We start from the raw sequence: 21,754 nt of genomic DNA on the forward strand, positions 1-21,754 counted from the left end.
TCGTCAAATTCCGTCGTTTTTTGCCAAATTCCATCGCTTTTTGCCTAATTCTGTGGCTATTTGTCCTAACTCCTCGGTTTATTTTCTATTTCTTCGAAAAATCGGTGAGTTTTATGTCACATTCAGCGATTTTTTTGTCACATTCAGTGGTTTTTTTGCCAAAATTTGCGGATATCGAGATATATTTCGATAATGCGAGGCCAATCAAAAGTCCTTTGGAATTCTTAAAATTAAATATGTGGCACATCTTGACAATATGAAAATATAATCGCTGTTTCGACGAAAAATAAATTGTACAATCCGGGAGTAAAAGCTAATTTTTCTTCCTACAGATTGTAGAGTGTCAGTCACTGTTGTAATATACTGAAATTCTGCGCGAAAGAATCATTGCATTTATGAAATTAATTTATGCTAACATCATTTTATAATGTAACTATTTGCCATACCAACTTCTTACCTTTTCTCTTACATACCTACTTCCTGCAGTTTAATCGTCATGCCAATTTGGATTTCACAGACTGGGAATCGCTACCGGGTTGTAACTTTTTTCTGAAGTTAGTTTTTTTTATTTATTTCATAATCCTCAGGTCAAGAACGTACTAAACACACCAACTTAGTTTTTACATTTATTTCGTTAGTGCGTTTGCATCGAACTATCAATTCGACGTGTAATTACTTATCTCTGGGGAAAAAAGTGATTAATAACATCTGCCGTCTTTCGAGCATTATTGATGCATTATGCTGTAGCACATTAATAAAGACCCGTGTTCATAGTCAAAACAAATGCACACTGCGACATTGTGTGCTGTATTAAATACACCCATCCGACTGTCCTTTCATCGTATCCTATAATTAGCCGTGATTTTATAGTATACACAGGCCGCACCCAGACAGCGATTAGTTTCAATCCGGCCCATGGAAGAAATTCCTGGTAAAAATAAAATGAATGTACTGTCAAAAACATGCGTTTTGAGGCATAAATTGTTGGCGTGGCGCGTCAGGAAAGGGGTGCCATTCATATAGGTGCGTGATATCATCAACATTAACGTCACAGACTCTCCTAGGAGCGTTGCTGTTGCGTCGTGTCGAGGTGGACCGCGAACTTAAGTTTTTGAATCAGGTCTGGGCATGACCAAATGTAAAGCGGGCTATGGCGCAGGGGTCACCAAAGGATGCCCATGCGCGTTCTAGAGCTTAGGACATTGCGTCGTGACGTTGGGTGTGTGGGAGGTTTTACGGGCCAGAATGACCTACATCCTTTTTTGTGTATATAACTTGCCCCCATCTACCATATTCGGAAAATATCGTTCCCAGAAACTGCTTCATGTTAACATCCAAGAAGTAGAATGAGAATACTAATAAGGATTTTGGATACTTCCTTTAAAGGGGCCCTCAGACATTCAATAATATTGTGAAACTGTCAAAATATTGACCATCTGAGGGCACATACAGGGTGTTTCAAAAATGACCGGTATATTTGAAACGGCAATAAAAACTAAACGAGCAGCGATAGAAATACACCGTTTGTTACAATATGCTTGGGACAACAGTACATTTTCAGGCAGACAAACTTTCGAAATTACAGTAGTTACAATTTTCAACAACAGATGGCGCTGCGGTCTGGGAAACTCTATAGTACGATATTTTCCACATATCCACCATGCGTAGCAATAATATGGCGTAGTCTCTGAATGAAATTACCCGAAACCTTTGACAACGTGTCTGGCGGAATGGCTTCACATGCAGATGAGATGTACTGCTTCAGCTGTTCAATTGTTTCTGGATTCTGGCGGTACACCTGGTCTTTCAAGTGTCCCCACAGAAAGAAGTCACAGGGGTTCATGTCTGGCGAATAGGGAGGCCAATCCACGCCGCCTCCTGTATGTTTCGGATAGCCCAAAGCAATCACACGATCATAGAAATATTCATTCAGGAAATTAAAGACGTCGGCCGTGCGATGTGGCCGGGCACCATCTTGCATAAACCACGAGGTGTTCGCAGTGTCGTCTAAGGCAGTTTGTACCGCCACAAATTCACGAAGAATGTCCAGATAGCGTGATGCAGTAATCGTTTCGGATCTGAAAAATGGGCCGATGATTCCTTTGGAAGAAATGGCGGCCCAGACCAGTACTTTTTGAGGATGCAGGGACGATGGGACTGCAACATGGGGCTTTTCGGTTCCCCATATGCGCCAGTTTTGTTTATTGACGAAGCCGTCCAGGTAAAAATAAGCTTCGTCAGTAAACCAAATGCTGCCCACATGCATATCGCCGTCATCAATCCTGTGCACTATATTGTTAGCGAATGTCTCTTGTGCAGCAATGGTAGCGGCGCTGAGGGGTTGCCGCGTTTGAATTTTGTATGGATAGAGGTCTAAACTCTGGCGCATGAGACGATACGTGGACGTTGGCGTCATTTGGACCGCAGCTGCAACACGGCGAACGGAAACCGAGGCCGCTGTTGGATCACCTGCTGCACTAGCTGCGCGTTGCCCTCTGTGGTTTCCGTACGCGGTCGCCCTACCTTTCCAGCACGTTCATCCGTCACGTTCCCAGTCCGTTGAAATTTTTCAAACAGATCCTTTATTGTATCGCTTTTCGGTCCTTTGGTTACATTAAACCTCCGTTGAAAACTTCGTCTTGTTGCAACAACACTGTGTTCTAGGCGGTGGAATTCCAACACCAGAAAAATCCTCTGTTCTAAGGAATAAACCATGTTGTTTACAGCACACTTGCACGTTGTGAACAGCACACGCTTACAGCAGAAAGACGACGTACAGAATGGCGCACCCACAGACTGCGTTGTCTTCTATATCTTTCACATCACTTGCAGCGCCATCTGTTGTTAAAAATTGTAACTACTGTAATTTCGAAAGTTTGTCCGCCTGAAAATGTACTGTTGTCCCAAGCATATTGCAACAAACGGTGTATTTCTATCGCTGCTCATTTAGTTTTTATTGCCGTTTCAAATATACCGGTCATTTTTGAAACACCCTGTATTAACATACTGTCAATACCAGAAATAGTGACAGGCAATATTGATGGACCTCAAAATATTCTCAATATTGTCAACACATACTAAACGTCTGAGGTAAAGTATTGACTGTTTGACAATATTCTCCATTTAGACATTGAAAGAGCTTCATAAACCAGCCACGCAGTGTTGGTGTGCACTGTCAATTTTTTCAATTTGCTGTTGTGTACAAAAAACCCCAGATTTAGTTTTTAAGAAGTTTTTTAACACAAAAGAATTTTAATAGGCCTATGCAATCATTGAATATACCACATTAGGATGGTTAACGGAGGATGCTCTAGGACACTGCTTATGTCATTAATTTGAAAATATAGTACAAATTGTTATATTACGTAGCAGTTTGGAAAACAGCTCCCATTTCGAAAAATACGTCATATATCTGCATTGACTGGTGAGAAATCTTCGAAATGCGTATCAGTTTCACCAAATTATCACAAATAGCGAAAAAATGTTTTACATTAATTGCCTGGGAAGGTCCTTGCTAGCCAGATGTAACTGCTTCACAGATTTCCATAGAATTTTACAAATTGTGCTTGCAGATATTACAGATCTAAACTTCGAGCATTAGAATGACCGGCCTGTTGCCAGAAATCTCGAAGTTACCCCTAATCTCTTGTCGATTTGGATAGCCTCTCTCATTAATGCATTTTGCTTTTCTATTTTATCTCCTATCAACACTAATAACTTGTCGTACGGTGTAGGACTCATCGGAAAATAATTTAACAAATATTTCGGGTCCCTGGTTTCGATTTCAGTCAGTAAATTAACATGTAACCAGTCGCTCCTTTTTTTTCGACCATTCTAGGACGCATTTCAACATTTTCGTTGTTGTCTGTACCTTGATTACATTAGATTAGATTAGTGCTTGTTCCATATATCATGAATACGACACTTCGTAATGATGTGGAACGTGTAAGGTTAATAAAAGGTGTCTGTACAAGATACTACATGACACTTTTTTTTTTTTTTTGCAAGCTATAGCTAATATAATTGCAGCACACACTTCCTTTTGGGTATTCGACATCTCAGCCTTGTAAAATCACGTTTTCAACTGACGGTTTTTGTCAGTGTCATTGATAGTGTGAGGTCGCTTCAATATACTGAAGGGTTTAAAAACTAGTATTGCCAGTGTATACGTTGTACGTGTGCTGGCCCCTTAAGATTCGAAACAGCTCTTAGCCGAAAAATGAGTGTGTATCGGCAACTGACTTTGAAAAGAGTTAATTTTAATAAGACACGTAATGAGAGCATTTGTTTGGGACATGTTTCCCATGATATAAGCAGAAAACTACCCTTCAGAGTATTATGAAGCAGATACTGATACTAAAGTAGGAATAATATAAAAGAAGATTAGACAATGTGATGTCTGCCTATCCGTTCATTTTACGATCCTGAGCATGAAAAAGTCATTCAAGAGGTACTATATGGCAACAACTTAAATATTTGCATCTGTCTAAAAATACGTATTTGAAATTTGTGATAAAAAATTTCGACAAATCGCATTCTTTCCAATCGACCATCGAAATTCGTAGGCTTGGTCAAAGATAAGCAAGAACATAAAGATAAGCAACAATGTACAGATATATCTTCACGTTATGTGTTTTGTGGTGACCAAATTGCTGTGGTTTTCAAACATAAATTAAACATACAAGAAGGAAATTTGTGTCAGCTGTATTCGTTATTGCTTATCATGGCTGGCGGTAAAAATATATCGTTACTATATCATTCCTTACCCCTTTTTCTCATAGTTAAACTGAAATGTGTGCAAGTAAATGAAATTACACAAAATATCAATATGAAGAGTAACAGAATCGTCTGTAAATTCAATGCATTATTTATCGGTTGCGGGCAGTGTCGTGTTGGGAAATTATCGATGACAGTCACACCGACAAATATTGTCAACAGTTAACACGTTCACAAATGTCGCTCATAAATTACGCGTCCACTTTCATGCGAGGCAATACTTGACCTTCCTTGGTTGTCGTTAGAATTTGTCGCATATTCGGTACATGAGCTGTAATATTTCACATATTTACTATAAATGCACAGCGGTAGATGATTTTCTTCCTCTTATTTTGTATGCCTTAGGCCCCAATTAGAAGCTATTTGGCGTTTATTAAGCGCCATGAACTTGCGATGCACATATCTACATTGTCACCGCAGTTATGTTTATTTTGGATGTAAAATTTGTGTCATATTTTAGTATGAGGGAGACGTATAAGATTTCAGTCTTGTTCTTAGTTTTTTTGACCAACTTGTTTTCACGTAGATGTAGAAAGTAAGTGCAACGGTTCATTGAAAACGATCTGCAGTCGTTCCACATTTGATATATGCAACCATCTAAATAACTTTTCAGCTCTCCCACATCATGTTTCAGGTGCTTTCTATTAGCAGCATATCCCACACGTTCATCTCTTATTAGTATTGTAATATCATTTTTTTCTGAATCCTCACATACAAATGTGAACTCAGTAAGGTCATTTCAACAGTTTTACTCTGGCTGCTTAAATAATGTAGATAGATAGCCATGTTTCTCATATTTACCTGTTGTTTGCTTGCTTACATGTAAATGATACGACATGTACCATTTCTTCTGTCAGCCTTTGTTTTCCAGTACTTCCTCATTTTGGGGTCATGAACTTTATTTAGCTGATTCCAGAATCCCTACAGAACTCCTATTATCTCATCATAAAAAAGAATGCTCTCCCAAAGGTTTATTTCAGTCAGCTGTAGCTGATATGGTACTGACTGCAATATTCAGTACTACAGATTCCAATGAATAGTGTTCTTTCTCTGTGTACGTGATTTCTCTACTGTTGACAGCCATTGTATTGTTTAATATTTTTGGCAGTGGTAGAGTACATTTCACCTTAATGTTGAAGTTGCAAACATAACTAAAAGGCCCATGGTGGTGGTCCGACAGAAGAGAGATGGTGGTGGTGGTGGTGGTGGTGGTGGTGGTGGTGGTGATGATGATTGGAAAATTAATAAGTAGAGAGAAGGAAACTGTTATATAATGTGGAGAGGAAAAGCAGATGGAGAGGGACCTAACAGATTAGAATGGGGATAGCCATTTCATGCTTGGAAGGAAGGTAGTTGTGAAAAAATTTGAAAGTAGAAAAATCAGTATGCATGCTGAAAGAGAAAAGCAGTGTAAAGGAGTAAATATCAGGACTGTAATCTGTACATAGAACTGATAATTTGAAAGTTAACTGGCAAAACTTTAATGAAGAGGAAAACATAAAGATGAAAAAGCAAATATCAGTTTGGGTTTGGGAGAAATGTATGAACACACAAAGTAATACTGACCGTATGTCTTAGAAAATTGTAGATTTAGAGAAAGCTTTTGACAGTGTTGATGGGACTCTTCGAAATTTTAAAGGTAGCCAGGATAAAATAATGGTTTCTTAAATTGACGTACACCGGAAGAGCAGTTGCTGACCACATGCCCCGCCATGTCTGCATTCAGTGATGCCTATGGGCTGAGGATGACGTGGCCTCCGGTTGGTACTGTTGGGCCTACATGACCTGTTCAGGTGGAGTATAGTTTTTTAGGGTAAAATAAGACGAGTGAAAGGTTATTCACAACTTGGACAGAAATTAGACTGCAGTTCTACAGGTCAAAGGACATAAAAGGAAATCAGTAGTTGAGAAGGGAGTGAGACAGGGTTGTGGCTTATCCCCAATGTTACTCAGTACGTACATTATGCAAGTGATAAAAGAAACCAAGAAGGAATTTGGAAAGGGAAATAAAGTTCAGTGAGAAGAAATAAAAATTTGGAGGTTTACAGATGACATAGCAATTCTGTCAGAGACAGCAAAGGACCTGGAAGAGTGGTGTAAAAGGATGGATAATGTTGAAAAGATGTCATAGGGTGGACATCAACAGAACTAATTGTCAATTAGGCGATGCTAAGTGAATGTGATTATGAAATGACACACTAAAAGTAATAGTTGTTTTGCTAATTGGACAGCAAAATAACTGCTGATGGCCAAATCAGAGAGGATATAAAATGTAGATTGGCTGTAGCAAGAAAAGGACTACAGAAAGAGAGAAAGTGTTAGCATCAAGTATAAATTTAAGTGTTAGAAAATCTTTGCTGAAGGTATTTTGGACCTTAAGCAGTTCAGTCAAGAAGAAAATAGAAGCTTTTGAAATTTGGTGCTGTAGAAGAATGCTAAAGATTAGATGGGTAGATCTAATAACTAATTGGTAGGTACTGAATGACACTAGAGAAAAAAGAAATTTATGGCACAATGTAACTAAAAGTAGGGGCTGATAGGACACATTCTGAGGCATCAAGGAGTATTTAATTTGAGAATTGAGGGTAGTGTGGGAAGTAAAAATTGTGGGAGGGGGCGTAGGCATGAATAAGCAAGTAGGTTCAGATGGTTTGGGGTTGCAGTAGCTACGCTGAAATGAAGAGCCTTGCACAGGCTAGACTGATGTCAAGAACTGCATCAAATCACACTTTGGATTGAAGAGCATGATTGTATTATTTTACAGTCTCAGTAATTCAAGTATGGCTTGAAGATAATATTTGCGTTATAACTGCTCATCAGAATTAAGTCACAATTCAATAAAATTGAGTGCAATATTTTTGCAACTAAGTATTCTATGATAATACATTATTTTCATGTCACATTTCTGCAAGAAGAAGCTATGATCTGTATTATTGTGTCAGGAGTATTGCAGTTGGGGCAACAGTGGCTACCTACAATTTGCAAATCTTTTTGAACATATTTGATATAGGTTTACCTACAGTTTATTTGACTTTGCATAGTCTACAGGCTGCACCCAGTTTTGATGATCATATTTTGGGTCAAGCAACATTAGGAGATTAATGTGAATGTTTTCTCATTAAATATTGCAAAGACATTTTCCATGTGGGATTAATTAGCTGTGTCAGTTTTACCACCACCACCAATAACAACAACAACCCCAACAATAGCAGCAAATTTATTTTGTGATGTTGTTGTGGTCTTCAGTCCTGAGACTGGTTTATTGCAGCTCTCCATGCTACTCTATCCTGTGCAAGCTTCTTCATCTCCCAGTACCTACTGCAACCTACATCCTTCTGAATCTGCTTAGTGTATTCATCTCTTGGTCTCCCCCTACGATTTTTACCCTCCATGCTGCCCTCCAATACTAGATTGGCGATCCCTTGATGCCTCAGAACATGTCCTACCAACCGATCCCTTCTTCTGGTCAAGTTGTGCCACAGACTTCTCTTCTCCCCAATCCTATTCAATACTTCCTCATTAGTTATGTGATCTACCCATCTATTCTTCAGCATTCTTCTGTAGCACCACATTTCGAAAGCTTCTATTCTCTTCTTGTCCAAACTATTTACCGTCCATGTTTCACTTCCATACATGGCTACACTCCATACAAATACTTTCAGAAATGACTTCCTGACACTTAAATCTATACTCGATGTTAACAAATTTCTCTTCTTCAGAAACGCTTTCCTTGCCATTGCCAGTCTCCATTTTATATCCTCTCTACTTTGACCATCATCAGTTATTTTGCTCCCCAAATAGCAAAACTCCTTTACTACTTTAAGTGTCTCATTTCCTAATTTAATACCCTCAACATCACGCGACTTAATTCGACTACATTCCATTATTCTCGTTTTATTTTTGTTGATGTTCATCTTATATCCTCCCTTCAAGACACCATCCATTCCGTTCAACTGCTCTTCCAAGTCCTTTGCTGTCTCTGACAGAATTACAATGTCATCGGCGAACCTCAAAGTTTTTATTTCTTCTCCATGGATTTTAATACCTACCCCGAATTTTTCTTTTGTTTCCTTTACTGCTTGCTCAATATACAGATTGAATAACATCGGGGAGAGGCTACAACCCTGTCTTACTCCCTTCCCAACCACTGCTTCCCTTTCATGTCCCTCGACTCTTATAACTGCCATCTGGTTTCTGTACAAATTGTAAATAGCCTTTCGCTCCCTGTATTTTACCCCTGCCACCTTTAGAATTTGAAGGAGAGTATTCCAGTCAACATTGTCAAAAGCTTTCTCTAAGTCTACAAATGCTAGAAACATAGGTTTGCCTTTCCTTAATCTTTCTTCTAAGATATGTCGTAAGGTCAGTATTGCCTCACGTGTTCCAACATTTCTACGGAATCCAAACTGATCTTCCCCGAGGTCGGCTTCTACTAGTTTTTCCATTCGTCTGTAAAGAATTCGTGTTAGTATTTTTGCAGCTGTGGCTTATTAAACTGATTGTTCGGTAATTTTCACATCAGTCAACACCTGCTTTCTTTGGGATTGGAATTATTATATTCTTCTTGAAGTCTGAGGGTATTTCCCCTGTTTTATACATCTTGCTCACCAGATGGTAGAGTTTTGTCAGGGCTGGCTCTCCCAAGGCCGTCAGTAGTTCCAATGGAATGTTGTCTACTCCAGGGGGCCTTGTTTCGACTCAGGTCTTTCAGTGCTGTGTCAAACTCTCCACGCAGTGTCGTATCTCCCATTTCATCTTCATCTACATCCTCTTCCATTTCCATAATATTGTCCTCAAGTGCATCGCCCTTGTATAGACCCTCTATATACTCCTTCCACTTTTCTGCTTTCCCTTCTTTTCTTAGAACTGGGTTTCCATCTGAGCTCTTGATGTTCATACAAGTGGTTCTCTTATCTCCAAAGGTCTCTTTAATTTTCCTGTAGGCAGTATCTATCTTACCCCTAGTGAGATACGCCTCTACATCCTTACATTTGTCCTCTAGCCATCCCTGCTTAGCCATTTTGCACTTCCTGTCGATCTCATTTTTGAGACATTTGTATTCCTTTTTGCCTGCTTCATTTACTGCATTTTTATATTTTCTCCTTTCATCAATTAAATTCAATATTTCTTCTGTTACCCAAGGATTTCTACTAGCCCTCGTCTTTTTACCTACTTGATCCTCTGCTGCCTTCACTACTTCATCCCTCAAAGCTACCCATTCTTCTTCTACTGTATTTCTTTCCCCCATTCCTGTCAATTGTTCCCTTATGCTCTCCCTGAAACTCTGTACAACCTCTGGTTCTTTCAGTTTATCCAGGTCTCATCTCCTTAAGTTCCCACCTATTGTGATAGGCTCTGCAAAATTTCAGAACATTTGTGCCTTCTGAAAAACAAGAAAGACTTGTAGATATCTATTATACTAAATTAGAGACATGCAGAAATTTTACCTGTTATTTATTTATATTTTTACTCATTTAGATCTCTGGGTCAGTGACACTTAATTACCTTATATTAAGTACTTTAATTTGTAAGTTTGGCTATGTGACACAGCAAATTATTACTTTTGTCACTTCTTTATTGCAGAGGCCAGTGAGGAGTGCCTTGCACTAATAAGACGCTCTTTGAAATCAGCTACAATGGAAACCTCTGGTTCTCAGTTTGAAGTAAAAGTGCCACACATATTTGTAACCTTGGGAGCTTCAGTAAGTACATAAAAATCAGTGGAGCAAACTTTTTTTGGCTTGTTAGTTTACCTGGCTGTAGGACAAATATAGCCATGGGTGATTTGCATATTACAGTGCTGTTGACACTTGAAGGAAACTGTTGTCTTAAAATATTTACTACAAGATTATATGCATGTATACTTATATATTAACATTTTGTTTTATTATTTCTTGTTGCTGTATAAATCTTTCAACTTAAATGTGCTATGATGTTTTCCATTTAAAATTCTGCTTCTTGTTGGAATTTTGTAGATTTTTTAGCAATTTTTTCATTGCTGTACCTTTGAGGTCTATGATTGGTATACAGGTCCAGCTATTTGGATTTACATTTTTCTTGGTTATTCCAAAATACATCTGATGAATTTGAAAATAGATCCTCCTGAAGGGCCATTCTAGATGCCAGCACTAATTTGTGCAAGTTACCATTCTGTCAAAGACTTAGAACTTCGTAACTATAGACATGATTAAACAGGAGTTGGTTTCAGAATGAACTCACTAATTGCAATTGTGGTTCCACATCACTTGCAGAATATTTCAGAACAAATGAAAGTTTGTGCTGGTCTGGGACTCGAACCCAGATTTTCCACTTGTCACGAGCTGTCGCCTTAATCACTTTGGCAATCTGAGCATGCTTCCAGGAGTGGCCCAAATTTCCATTTGTCCTGGTGGAGATTTGGGCTGCTCTTGGGAATGCGCTCAGATGGCCGAAGTGGTTAATGCGACCGCCCACAACAAGTGGGAAGTCTGGTACAAATTTTCATTTATTCTGAAATAATTCTACAGCTGATGCGGAACCATAATTGCAGTTTGCCAGTTCATTCTGAACTGAATGTGGTTGCCGGAGTTGGTTTATTTGTTGTGCTTTGCTGTTCTTTCTTCTGTGACCACTACTAGAAAGGATAGCAAGAAATGAGGCTGGAACTGAGTAATGGACGAAGCAAGTAAATGTTGATGGAAAAAATAACTCATTAGTGTGTGATTATTGAGGCTGCCACCTGATGTTTCCGTGATGTGCAAGGTTAACATAAATATATGTGTGTCTGTTGGGGGGGGGGGGGCTGCTAAAATAAAATCCTAGGTGCTTGTGGAGCCAAAATTGGTCATTTTAAAGCTAAGGAGAAACTTTCCCAGCAGGCCTGATAGAATTACTGGTGATTAGCACCCAACAGGATATACCAGAGGTCAGCATTCTTGAACAAATATTTTTGGGTGAAATGGAATGAAAGTGATGGAACCCCTACTGTAACAAAATATTTGTATTAGCTATGGAGGAATAAGCACTAAGAAAGTGTCCATTTGTGTATGTTATCTATAAAAGTGTAACAGTTGGGAAGTATGCATCAAATTTACTAAAGGTTTACTAAAGGCTAGAATTGTCATTCTCATTGCTAAAACAGCAGTAATGTATTATCTAAAACAGCAGTACTGTATCACATCATTCAACTCATGAAACAGGATTCGGGAAATGCCCGTGTTATTGACTTGATAATAAAATTTCCTACTCTCAATGGCCTGATGGGCATGACCACTGCAGAGTTTCAAAATGAAATGTCCCTGTGTTATGGGCTTGATAATAAAACTTCCTGCTCTCAATGGCCTGATGGGCATGACTACTGGAGAGTCATGACTACTGTAGACTGGAAGATATAACAAATATGGATTCTTAATTTACATGATTGAAACTCATTGCCCCCTCTTTATAAATTCTCTCAATAATGCTATTGAACAACACCCACAGATATTCTCAGCTTCCTTGAAATTTTTATACATACCTTACAGTGTGAGACTTTTTGAACACTTGTCTGAAGAGTAGAATTGTTGAGTCTCATTCTAGTGTGGCAAATTTGCTGCCTTTGGAACAGAGGATGGGTAATGCACTTTTAATGCTGCAAAAAGGGTTCATCTCTGCTATTAACCAAATAATTATGCTCTGTGCTTAGCTAGAACTGCCCATTGTTCAAATGAAGAATTATGTCACCATTTACATTTTTCCAGCCAAAGTCCAAAGTAGTTGTAAAACTTTCATATGATTGAGTTTAGAATGTTACTTCATTGCTATGAGTTGGTGAGTGAGTGATTCAGCAATGGCTGAAGAATATCCCATCAGTAGTGACCTTTTAAAATTTTGGAGCTGTGAATGCAAAACACCAGGTCTTTCATGAAGAGTAAACAAGAAAATGATGGACAGTGCTTCCTGGATTGTGTTAATTAACCTATCATTTTTGTTTCAAATATGAAAGTCAGCTTTAAGAAACATTCTGGGAAACAGAGATTATCAGTTTCCACTGTATTTAGAAATGTATGCCTTTAAATACGCTTAAATATATTGCAGAGGCAGAGACATAACATTTTGTTGGTATTACTTTCATTGCCAGTCAATAGTCTGTGGTTGCTATTACTCAGTTACTGAGAGGATGGCAGTTGTTAATTTGACTCTAGCAACAACATGACACATTGCTTCAACAATGTAATACTGGAAATCAATGTCACATTGCAATGTATTACAGCTAAATTCAGTATAGCATGTGATGTCATCTCAAAACCACATTGCATACTTTTTTTGCCTTCCTTATAACAAAATTTGATTGCTAGGCCCATTACTAAGCTCTTAAACAGAAGAGCTGAATATTCCTTTCTGAAAACCAGGCGAGAACCATAAATTCTATGTAACTTTAGTATAATAACTCTCTGCAGCTGTAAAGCACTGTGGAGTTATGTTTGATGTTGGCTCGGTTGGACATTAGAATGCACGAAGATTTGTAGTTGCTTTTTGTGTTCTTGTGGAAGTATCATACCATTTAAAATAATCTAAGAATTCTGGAGGGACCTATGCAGCACACCATATTACATAGCCAAATCCCAGTAGATGGCCTTCGCATGAAGCATGCCTGTGTGAATTGAATGCATAATGATCTCAGATGGCTGTTTAAATACTTTTATGAAAAACGGGGGGGGGGGGGGGGGGGGAGGAGGAGGCAACTCCTCAAGAATATCTTTGGCAGTTTCCATTGTTGCTAATGACCTACACGTATGTAGAGAGCAGCTATGTTTAAGGTTGATTCTTATGTTCTGTTCATTATTGTGAAAATACATCAGATAAAACTGAAATTTTGTGTACCTTAGAAATGGAGAAAACATATTGATTTAATTTAAAATATTTCTGTGTGTAGTTTTAATGTTATTGAATTCTGAATAGGGGCTATAGGTGCACTGTGTATGGACCATTTCCCTCTTTGTTCACCATTGGAGCGAGGTCTAGTTATTAATCTGAATCCCCGTGAGTGCTTGCGTGACACCCTGAAGTCAGATCCACCTTCTTGTCTCAGTGTTATGTGCAATATGGACTATGGATGACTGTGACGAGAGATTCTGCAACATAGTGTTAATTTGTTTTGTTGCGGAAGTTAATGGAAATGGAAAGGAGAAGGTGAAGCATGGTGCCATCGTGTAAAGTGCTCCTCATCAATAACATCGGGGAGCCACAGAGCTAGACGCCATCGTTGAATGGCGTAATCACTATCAACAGTGTCGCATGTAGTCATTCCACAAGACTCTGCAGAGATGTTTGGGGTTTGATTGTAGCATGCCACATGGTGATCAGAACAGTACACCACTGCCACTGCTCCACTTTACAGACAAACTGGTACTGAAAATTTCCTCCAACACCTAGATTCAAAGTAATGTAAATGAACAATGGTGACTCAAAGCAAGCATCACCGTTGGCTTTGCATTCATCTTCTGGAATGTTCATGCTCTCATTTTGTGTGAGAATAAAATTGTGTTTAGTGGGGTGTGGAAGTCTGTTCTTTGGAATAGATGAGAATGCATCATGGAAGGGTGCTTGAGGATCCCCCCTGTGCCCCCCCCCCTCCCGCCCCCCTCCACACACACACACACACACACACACACACACACACACACACACACACACACACACACACACACACGGAGGGGGGGGGGGGGGGGAGAGAGAGATGGTCATCTAGGGATGCTATGAGTTGTTTTATAAAAATCCATTAAGATTTTTCCCTTCGTTTATCTCAGTTATACAGGGTGTCCCAGGACGAATGCTCAATATTTAGAAATATGACATGAACAGTCATTTGAAGTAAAAACTTCATATGAACATATGCTCTATTCTGAATGTTTTTGAGATATAACACCATAATGTGGATGAGTAGGAAAAACAAACATGTGATGTTCAGATATGGCATTAGTTCTGTACTGCTTGACACAGTCACATCGTGTAATATCTAGGCGTAATGTTGCAAAGCGATGCGAAATAGAATGAGCATGTGAGGAATGTGATAAGGATGGTGAATGGTTGACTTAGGTTTATTGGGAGAATTCTAGGAAAGTGTGGTTAATCTGTAAAGGAAACTGCATGTAGGACACTGGTGCTTCCTATTCTTGAATAGTGCTCAAGTGTTTGGGATCCATAACAGGTCAGATTGAAGGAGGACATCAAAGCAAATGAGAGGCAGGTGCTAGATTTGTTACCGGTAGGTTCAAACAACATGTAAATGTTATGGAGGTGCTTCGGAAGCTCAAACGGGAATCCCTGGAAGCAAGGCAATGTTTTGTTTGAAGAACACTATTGAGTAAAAACCGACATTTGAAGCTGACTGCTGATTGATTTTACTGCCGCCAACATCAGCAATTACAGTCCAGCGATTAGGGTATTTAGGTAGGATTTTACTGCCGCCAACATCAGCGATTACAGTCCAGCGATTAGGGTAAGTGCAGTTGACATTTTCCTCACATGTCTGGGTAAAATGTGTTTTATTTTGGAAACCATTTGGAATAGGGCAGATGTCCATATGAACTTCTTGCTTCAAATGAGTGTTCCTGTCATGTCCCTGAGCACTGACCGTTCCTCCTGTGGCACCCTGTATATGCAAGGATTTAAAAATGCACAACAGTAATTACTACTATTTTGCTGCTTTAATTACGATGCTCTGCTGTTATTAACAGAATAAAAATATAAAGTAGTGTTCCAATATCTTCTTACAGAAAAATGTCTTTATGTAGACATTCATATCAATATGTGTCTTAATGTGTGTTACCCAACTTTGTTATGTTCTGCATTGATGTTGCTGCGTGTACCCGCCAGTGTAACTGCTAAATTTAAAATGTTTAAGTAAGTCAACATATCCTTATTAATTTGTGTGTGTGTGTGTGTGTGTGTGTGTGTGTGTGTAACAGCATGCCATGAGTGTTTCCACATACATTTTTGTGGAATTTTACATTTTGGGAGACAGTTTTTCTGTATATCATTTGTATTGTGTTTGATTTCTTCATTTTTTTGTATGCCATGTGTTATGTTTCACGAGGTATTGACACACTGCAGAATTTATACAATGGATTCTTTCTTATTGTCTTGTATTTAGCGTGCATCCTCTTCAGTGGAACTACATTCTGAAAAAGGAATACTATACTCTGATTAAAATTACTTAGTGATTGACGTTTCAGTGAGTCGTGTGGTAAGGGCCAGCCACCATCCAATTGTAATTCTTTCTCAACCATGTGCTCAATGTGTTGCCTGTTTTTTAGGTGCATGCAATGCCTTGTGAAGTGTGGCTGGCTGCATGCTGGCAATCCTGCCTCCTACCACTGCAATCTGTCCGTCACAAAGTAATTTTAATCAGAGTATAGTTGATGAAATGTTTTATGCCCCACTTAAGTTCATATTAGACACAACACATCTACTGTTTTTTTTTTCTGTAGATATTTTGCGATTGTCAAAAGTAGACATTCCATGAACCAAAGCCATTCTGTTACCCTGAAAAGGCAGACTTGCATCTAATCACTCCAGGGTGCACAACAAATGTTTTTTTCAGAGTACCAACATATTGAAATGACAATGTTTGAAATTTTGTAAGAAGAAATATTATGCAAAATCAGGTAATGGATCAAAATTTCTTGATCGATTCAAACTTTGTGCTGGACTAGGACACAAATATAGAACCTTGATTGTTCACAGACCACGTTGTTGTTCATTAGGGTATGCAAACATACCGTACAAACCCCACTCAGAGCTGCTGTCAGCCAGTATTATTCTCCATTTTTCAAAATCCTTAGCCCAGCACACCATTCCTATGTCAAGAACTTCCATTACAGTATATGCTCTCCTGAAGAGTGAAATCACTCCTCTAAAAACACCTTTCTGAAGAAGACAGCATATTATTACTCTTTAGCATATTATGTGCTATGTTGAACATTTTAAAACTGTTTACTGCTCCAGGACTCAAACCCAGGTACTTGTCTTTCTCACAAAGTGCATTTCCGTTTACACTGTCAGAACATACCTCTTATTGGATAGCCCATACATGTGTGCATGCAAGGCATGATCATCAAGGATCAAAAGGAGATACATGACACGTTAAAAAGTATTATGCTGAAGTATTCCCAATGGTCTATGATGTCCTTATGAAAATCACAGAGGATGTTTGATGTTGCATATTATGTAGTAGTAGTTTGTTATATAGCTAATACATATTCATATTTATCATTTATAAAGTACTGAGATACTTTTTGAAATTTCCTAAAAAAAATCACAGGGGATGTTTGATTTTGAGAAAAGAACTTAGAAACACACTAAATGTGTCAAAGGGACATCCCAAAAATATAATGAAATGAAGATATATTAACATTATTGCTATTGACACAGAAAGTTTTTATTTACATATAGTGAATCTGTTCAGCTCCTTTGAATCAGAATGCCATATGAGCTTAATTGAAGCACAATCAGTGCCCACGTTAAAACTTTTCATATTTTCTTGCATAGAACTAGTCCAATTTTTTATGTACACATATCAGTTAAAAAGTTACAATTGATCTGGCCATATGTTGTTTTTTTATTTTTTTGTGTTGTTGTAGCCAGAATAACAACAATGATGAGAGTAATGTAATATGTATGCAGAGTTGTAAAATAAGAATAAAAAATTCACTACTTAACTGTTGATGCAGATGTTCCAAATTTTGTATACAGTCATTTATTTCCTAAAAGTGTATGTTTTACTTACTCTATAATGAAGCAACGATTCTGTGTTGTGTTGTAGACATGCTGGGATGGAATGGAGTTCATTTTACATGGATTATGTCATGATCGTGGAAAGTCTGTAGCTTTTTCTGAATTTCTGTAAGTGTTGTGGTGGCTTGGGGAAGTGAAAGAGCTTATTTGGTGGTGTTGTTGCATAGAGCATATAGCCTCCGTAATATGTCATATCTGTGGAAAAAAATGTATGTAGAGACAATGGTATGTGTTAGAATAGCTATGATTTGTTGTGCATGATTCTGCATTACTCTTGGGCATGGTAGTAGTTTATCAAATGTGTGTGTTTGCAGTGGTAGTATCAAAACTAAGAGAAAGGCAGGTCAGTATACTCCTCATTGCTGAAATTATGGGTTAGGAACAGAATAAACTGAATAGTGCATGTGATCACTTCAGTATTCAAAGTAATTTCTATTTCAAATTATTCTCTGTTTTTGGTTAGATATGACTAAATTAGATTCAACATAGTCTATCATTTCTCCACTTTTCACAAGTTTTCTATTAATGTACATACTTTATATATCTGGCATAGCAGTAAAATCATTAGTAGTCAGTGCTTAGAAATGGGGACTCTGTGTCTAAAAACAAGCAAACAAACACACACACACACACACACACACACACACACACACACACACACACACACACAATCTGGTTGCTGCAGCTAGAAGGAGTGCACATGTGGTGCAAAACGTTCTTCTAAAGTAGAAAACACACATTCACACAAGCACAACTCCCGCACATAATCTGGCCACTGTGGCCAGAGATAGTGGTCATGTGTGTGCAAATGTGCTTGTGTGTGTGTGTGTGTGTGTGTGTGTGTTTGTGTGTGTGTGTGTGTGTGTGTGTGTGTGTTTTCTACTTCAGAAGAAGGGCTTTTGGCTGAAAGCTAAAATGTGTAGCAGTCACTTCATTGTGCTTCTCTGCACCTCAATTCTCCTCTATATGGTCAGTAGCTCTCTACTGTTTTCATAATATTGTTATTCCATCCTGGACTTTTCATTAATCTACAATAGAGAACTGAAATTTTGCACACATTTATGCAAAATATCACACATCCAAAACCACTGAGAGTACAAAAGTAAATATCATGTTAAGTCAAAATGTCTGATCGAATAACAAGTATTTATTTGAATTTAATTAATATACCATTGGCCTCAGCAACTGCTAACAGATTTTGTCCTCCTTTGCGCTGACTCCCCTACACCTTTTCTTTCTTTTATTTTTGGTCATGTCTCTCTCTTCTCGATTCTTAAGAATTTCTCTGTTATGTTTTTGTATAAGTCACCCGAATTTGTCTTTCACTCTCCATTCAGTCACAGGACTTTTTTGTTCTTAACCAAGTTGTACACAACTGTCTCTTATCTTCCATAAGGCTTTTGCCTACGTGCCACTCATTCCTTCGTGCAGCTGTATTACAATTCTTGCTCTCTACTGATTTCATTACGCTTTTGTCATCTTCAACTGGTGTGTGTTGTCTGTAGCCTTCTCTATGCATGCTCTTCTTCCCTTATTGGTGTTTGATAATGAAACAGTGATGTTGTGTGTGCTGCTCCTTTAGTTCATATTGCCCCATGTGATATTGCTATTCCCTTTTTGCCCGTACACTTTGTTACTGTACATTCAGCGTGTGGCCTTTTTTTAGTGAAGTATTGCAGAAATTCTTGAAGGTATATTAAAAATCATTATTGCAGTAATATTCCTTTACAGTTGTAACTGAAACTAATTTATTTGTTATCTCTCTACAGCATCAGTGTTGCCTTTTTCTTTTGATGATATATGATTGAAAAATAATAAGAATTGATATCAAGGTCAGATTAAGTTCAAATAAAGCTGTCACCTACCCAAAGATTGGTTTGTGCTGTACTAGACATGATCCTATTGCAGGCAGTATGCCATTGCCTTCCTCTAACCTCTGAATTGATTTCACCAAGTCAGTTGTAGGGGAAAATACAGTTTAACATTGGGCATTTACAAAGATGACAGTAAAATAACTTATGTAGTTTAATTAACTTTGTGTGTCTTTTAATATCATAATAAACTGTACACACAACAGCAAAAACACAACATTTTATTAGGTTGGACAGGTACATGGGGCCTTGTCTGGGTCTGTCATCCTGTCCCTAGCTACTTGTGAAATTTTCGTGGATCACACAGGAACACTGCCAACGATTAGTTTAAATTGCGGGCTATGAATCACACTCATCCCAAGAAGAGATTCATGAGTTCAGCCTTCCTTTAAAGTGATTCAGGTATCAGTGATTTTATGCGGAAGAGCAAAGAGATATACAACCCACAACAGCCACCTTACTGTGCAACGCCATTCACAGTAACAGTGAAGAAACAGCAAATAAAAGTATTTGCAGCACCAAACACCCAATCAGTACAGGTGTCACTACACACATTTGCAACTATATTTGCAAAAACCCACCAGCAGCAAAGTGAATTTTCTCCTCCAGACAAGCTACAAAGCCTGCTGCAACTACTGGAGGACAGCCCAGTACCCCCTCCAAACACGCAGATAAAAGGATGTTTCCTAGTCATTTCTTTGTATGAAGAGTCCACTGTTGTCTCCAAAAGAGAAACAGTAGGATGTCTGGTGAGAGGAGGAGACAGTGTCAGAATATATGGAGGTTGAAGTCTGCCTGAAGGACTTCCAAAGTTTTTCTACCCCTTCGCTAACTTTTATAAACTACCAAACTCAGTAAAGAGAAGAAAGGAAATGCCTTTTGTACTGTAGTGGAACCTATATGGGTTCAGGATGCATATGGTGGAGTAGAAACTGTCAGCAAAGAGAAGATTCTTGTACCCTATGTCTACAGGAGACACATTTTGGAGGTACTGGTGTTTTTGTATGTAGGGGTTACAGTCTCTGCTGAATGGGGGTTGTGTTGGCACTGCCAAAGATATCAAGCTGTTAGGAGCATCATATTTTGTGAAGCAGTATGCCTTCTGAAAACTTGGTAGATAAACAAACCAAATTGCTACGGGGTTCTACTGCACCATAGACCTCTCAGTATACTTGCCAGCCCTCGTGCATACTACTCAGTGGAATGCAGTCAATTACTCCCCTCCAGTGGTGGCATCCCAATGTGGATACACGTAGCAGATCATGGAGTGCCTGAAACAAAGCTGCCAAAATAGATGATCAGCAGGGCTAGCTAGACTGTGTACAGCCAACTGATTACATTTGAAGACCGCTTCGACATCCTGGGAGTGGAGAGCTGTGATAAGAATGTGATTCTTCACACAAATGACTTACCTCTTGCAAAATCTTCAGGTGAGCTATAAAGTGAGCTATAAAGACAGCCTGTTCCCTACTAGAGTGATGAGTGCCACAGAGCACCTTGCTGCCAACTGGGTTGAATGGAGGGGGGGGGGGGGGGCTTTGCAATGTTGTGGCAGGGATGTTATTGGTTTAAGAAGAGAGGGTCTTATAGTAAAATTGCAAAAAATCAATTGTGTAAAAATCTTCCACTAAAACATTAAAAACACAGACTGATGGATGTGTAAAACTGTAAAAGGGATAAAACAGTAAATTATGAAAGTCTAAATTAACTGAAACTGAATTAGTATCTTAAAATATCAAAAGTGTAAAAGGTTGAAAGTATAAAACCATAAGGTTGAAATGGCTCTGAGCACTATGGGACTTAACATCTGAGGTCTACAGTCCCCTAAAACCATAAGGTCTTACTCTGAAAGTATATAAAGTAAGGTTATATAAAAATTATCACTAAAATGTTAAAAGTATAGAACAATGGCTGTAGAAATAGTAAAAAAATAGTAAAATAGTAAAGATCATAAAATTATAGAAGTGAAAATATGTAGAAGACCTAGAACTGAATTAAATATTAAAAACCATGAAAAGTATTAAACAAAAATTATGAAAGTGAAACTATGTGCACCAACTAAAGTTACAGGGAATAGGATGTGACAGTTATGGTTAATTGCATTTGCTTATGCTTTGTGGCATTATATGGCATGCCGTTTTACACTATGTACATGCACACCAAACTGCTGCTAGGACAATGTGTGAGCCGATGTGCTACCGCTGTCTCCTCTCAGTAAGTGGGGCTGTTTTTCATACATGCGCTGTGTCAAGGTGGAGGACAATTGGAAGAGACCTTTAAAGTTTAAAAGTGTACTATTAATAAAATCCTTCCGCTGGTTTAATGTGTTGCCTGGCTCTAGCAGACGATGT

At 38.4% G+C, this 21,754-nt stretch overlaps 1 protein-coding gene across 4 annotated transcripts in view; it reads left to right on the forward strand.

The window, feature by feature from the left end:
* LOC126183602 (glucose-6-phosphate 1-dehydrogenase) overlaps nucleotides 1–21,754 on the forward strand; it is a 288,517-nt gene that overhangs the window by 198,955 nt on the left and 67,808 nt on the right. For 3 of the 4 annotated variants that reach the window (XM_049925708.1, XM_049925707.1, XM_049925710.1), the window contains one exon: nucleotides 10,360–10,478. In XM_049925708.1, coding sequence (XP_049781665.1) covers nucleotides 10,360–10,478 — 119 coding nt within the window. Of the gene's footprint in view, nucleotides 1–4,620; nucleotides 4,734–10,359; nucleotides 10,479–21,754 lie in introns of those variants that run through there. The other variant, XM_049925709.1, reaches the window with a different exon arrangement.

This window comes from Schistocerca cancellata, chromosome 4 (genome assembly GCF_023864275.1).
Source record: "Schistocerca cancellata isolate TAMUIC-IGC-003103 chromosome 4, iqSchCanc2.1, whole genome shotgun sequence".
Lineage (NCBI taxonomy): Eukaryota > Metazoa > Arthropoda > Insecta > Orthoptera > Acrididae > Schistocerca > Schistocerca cancellata.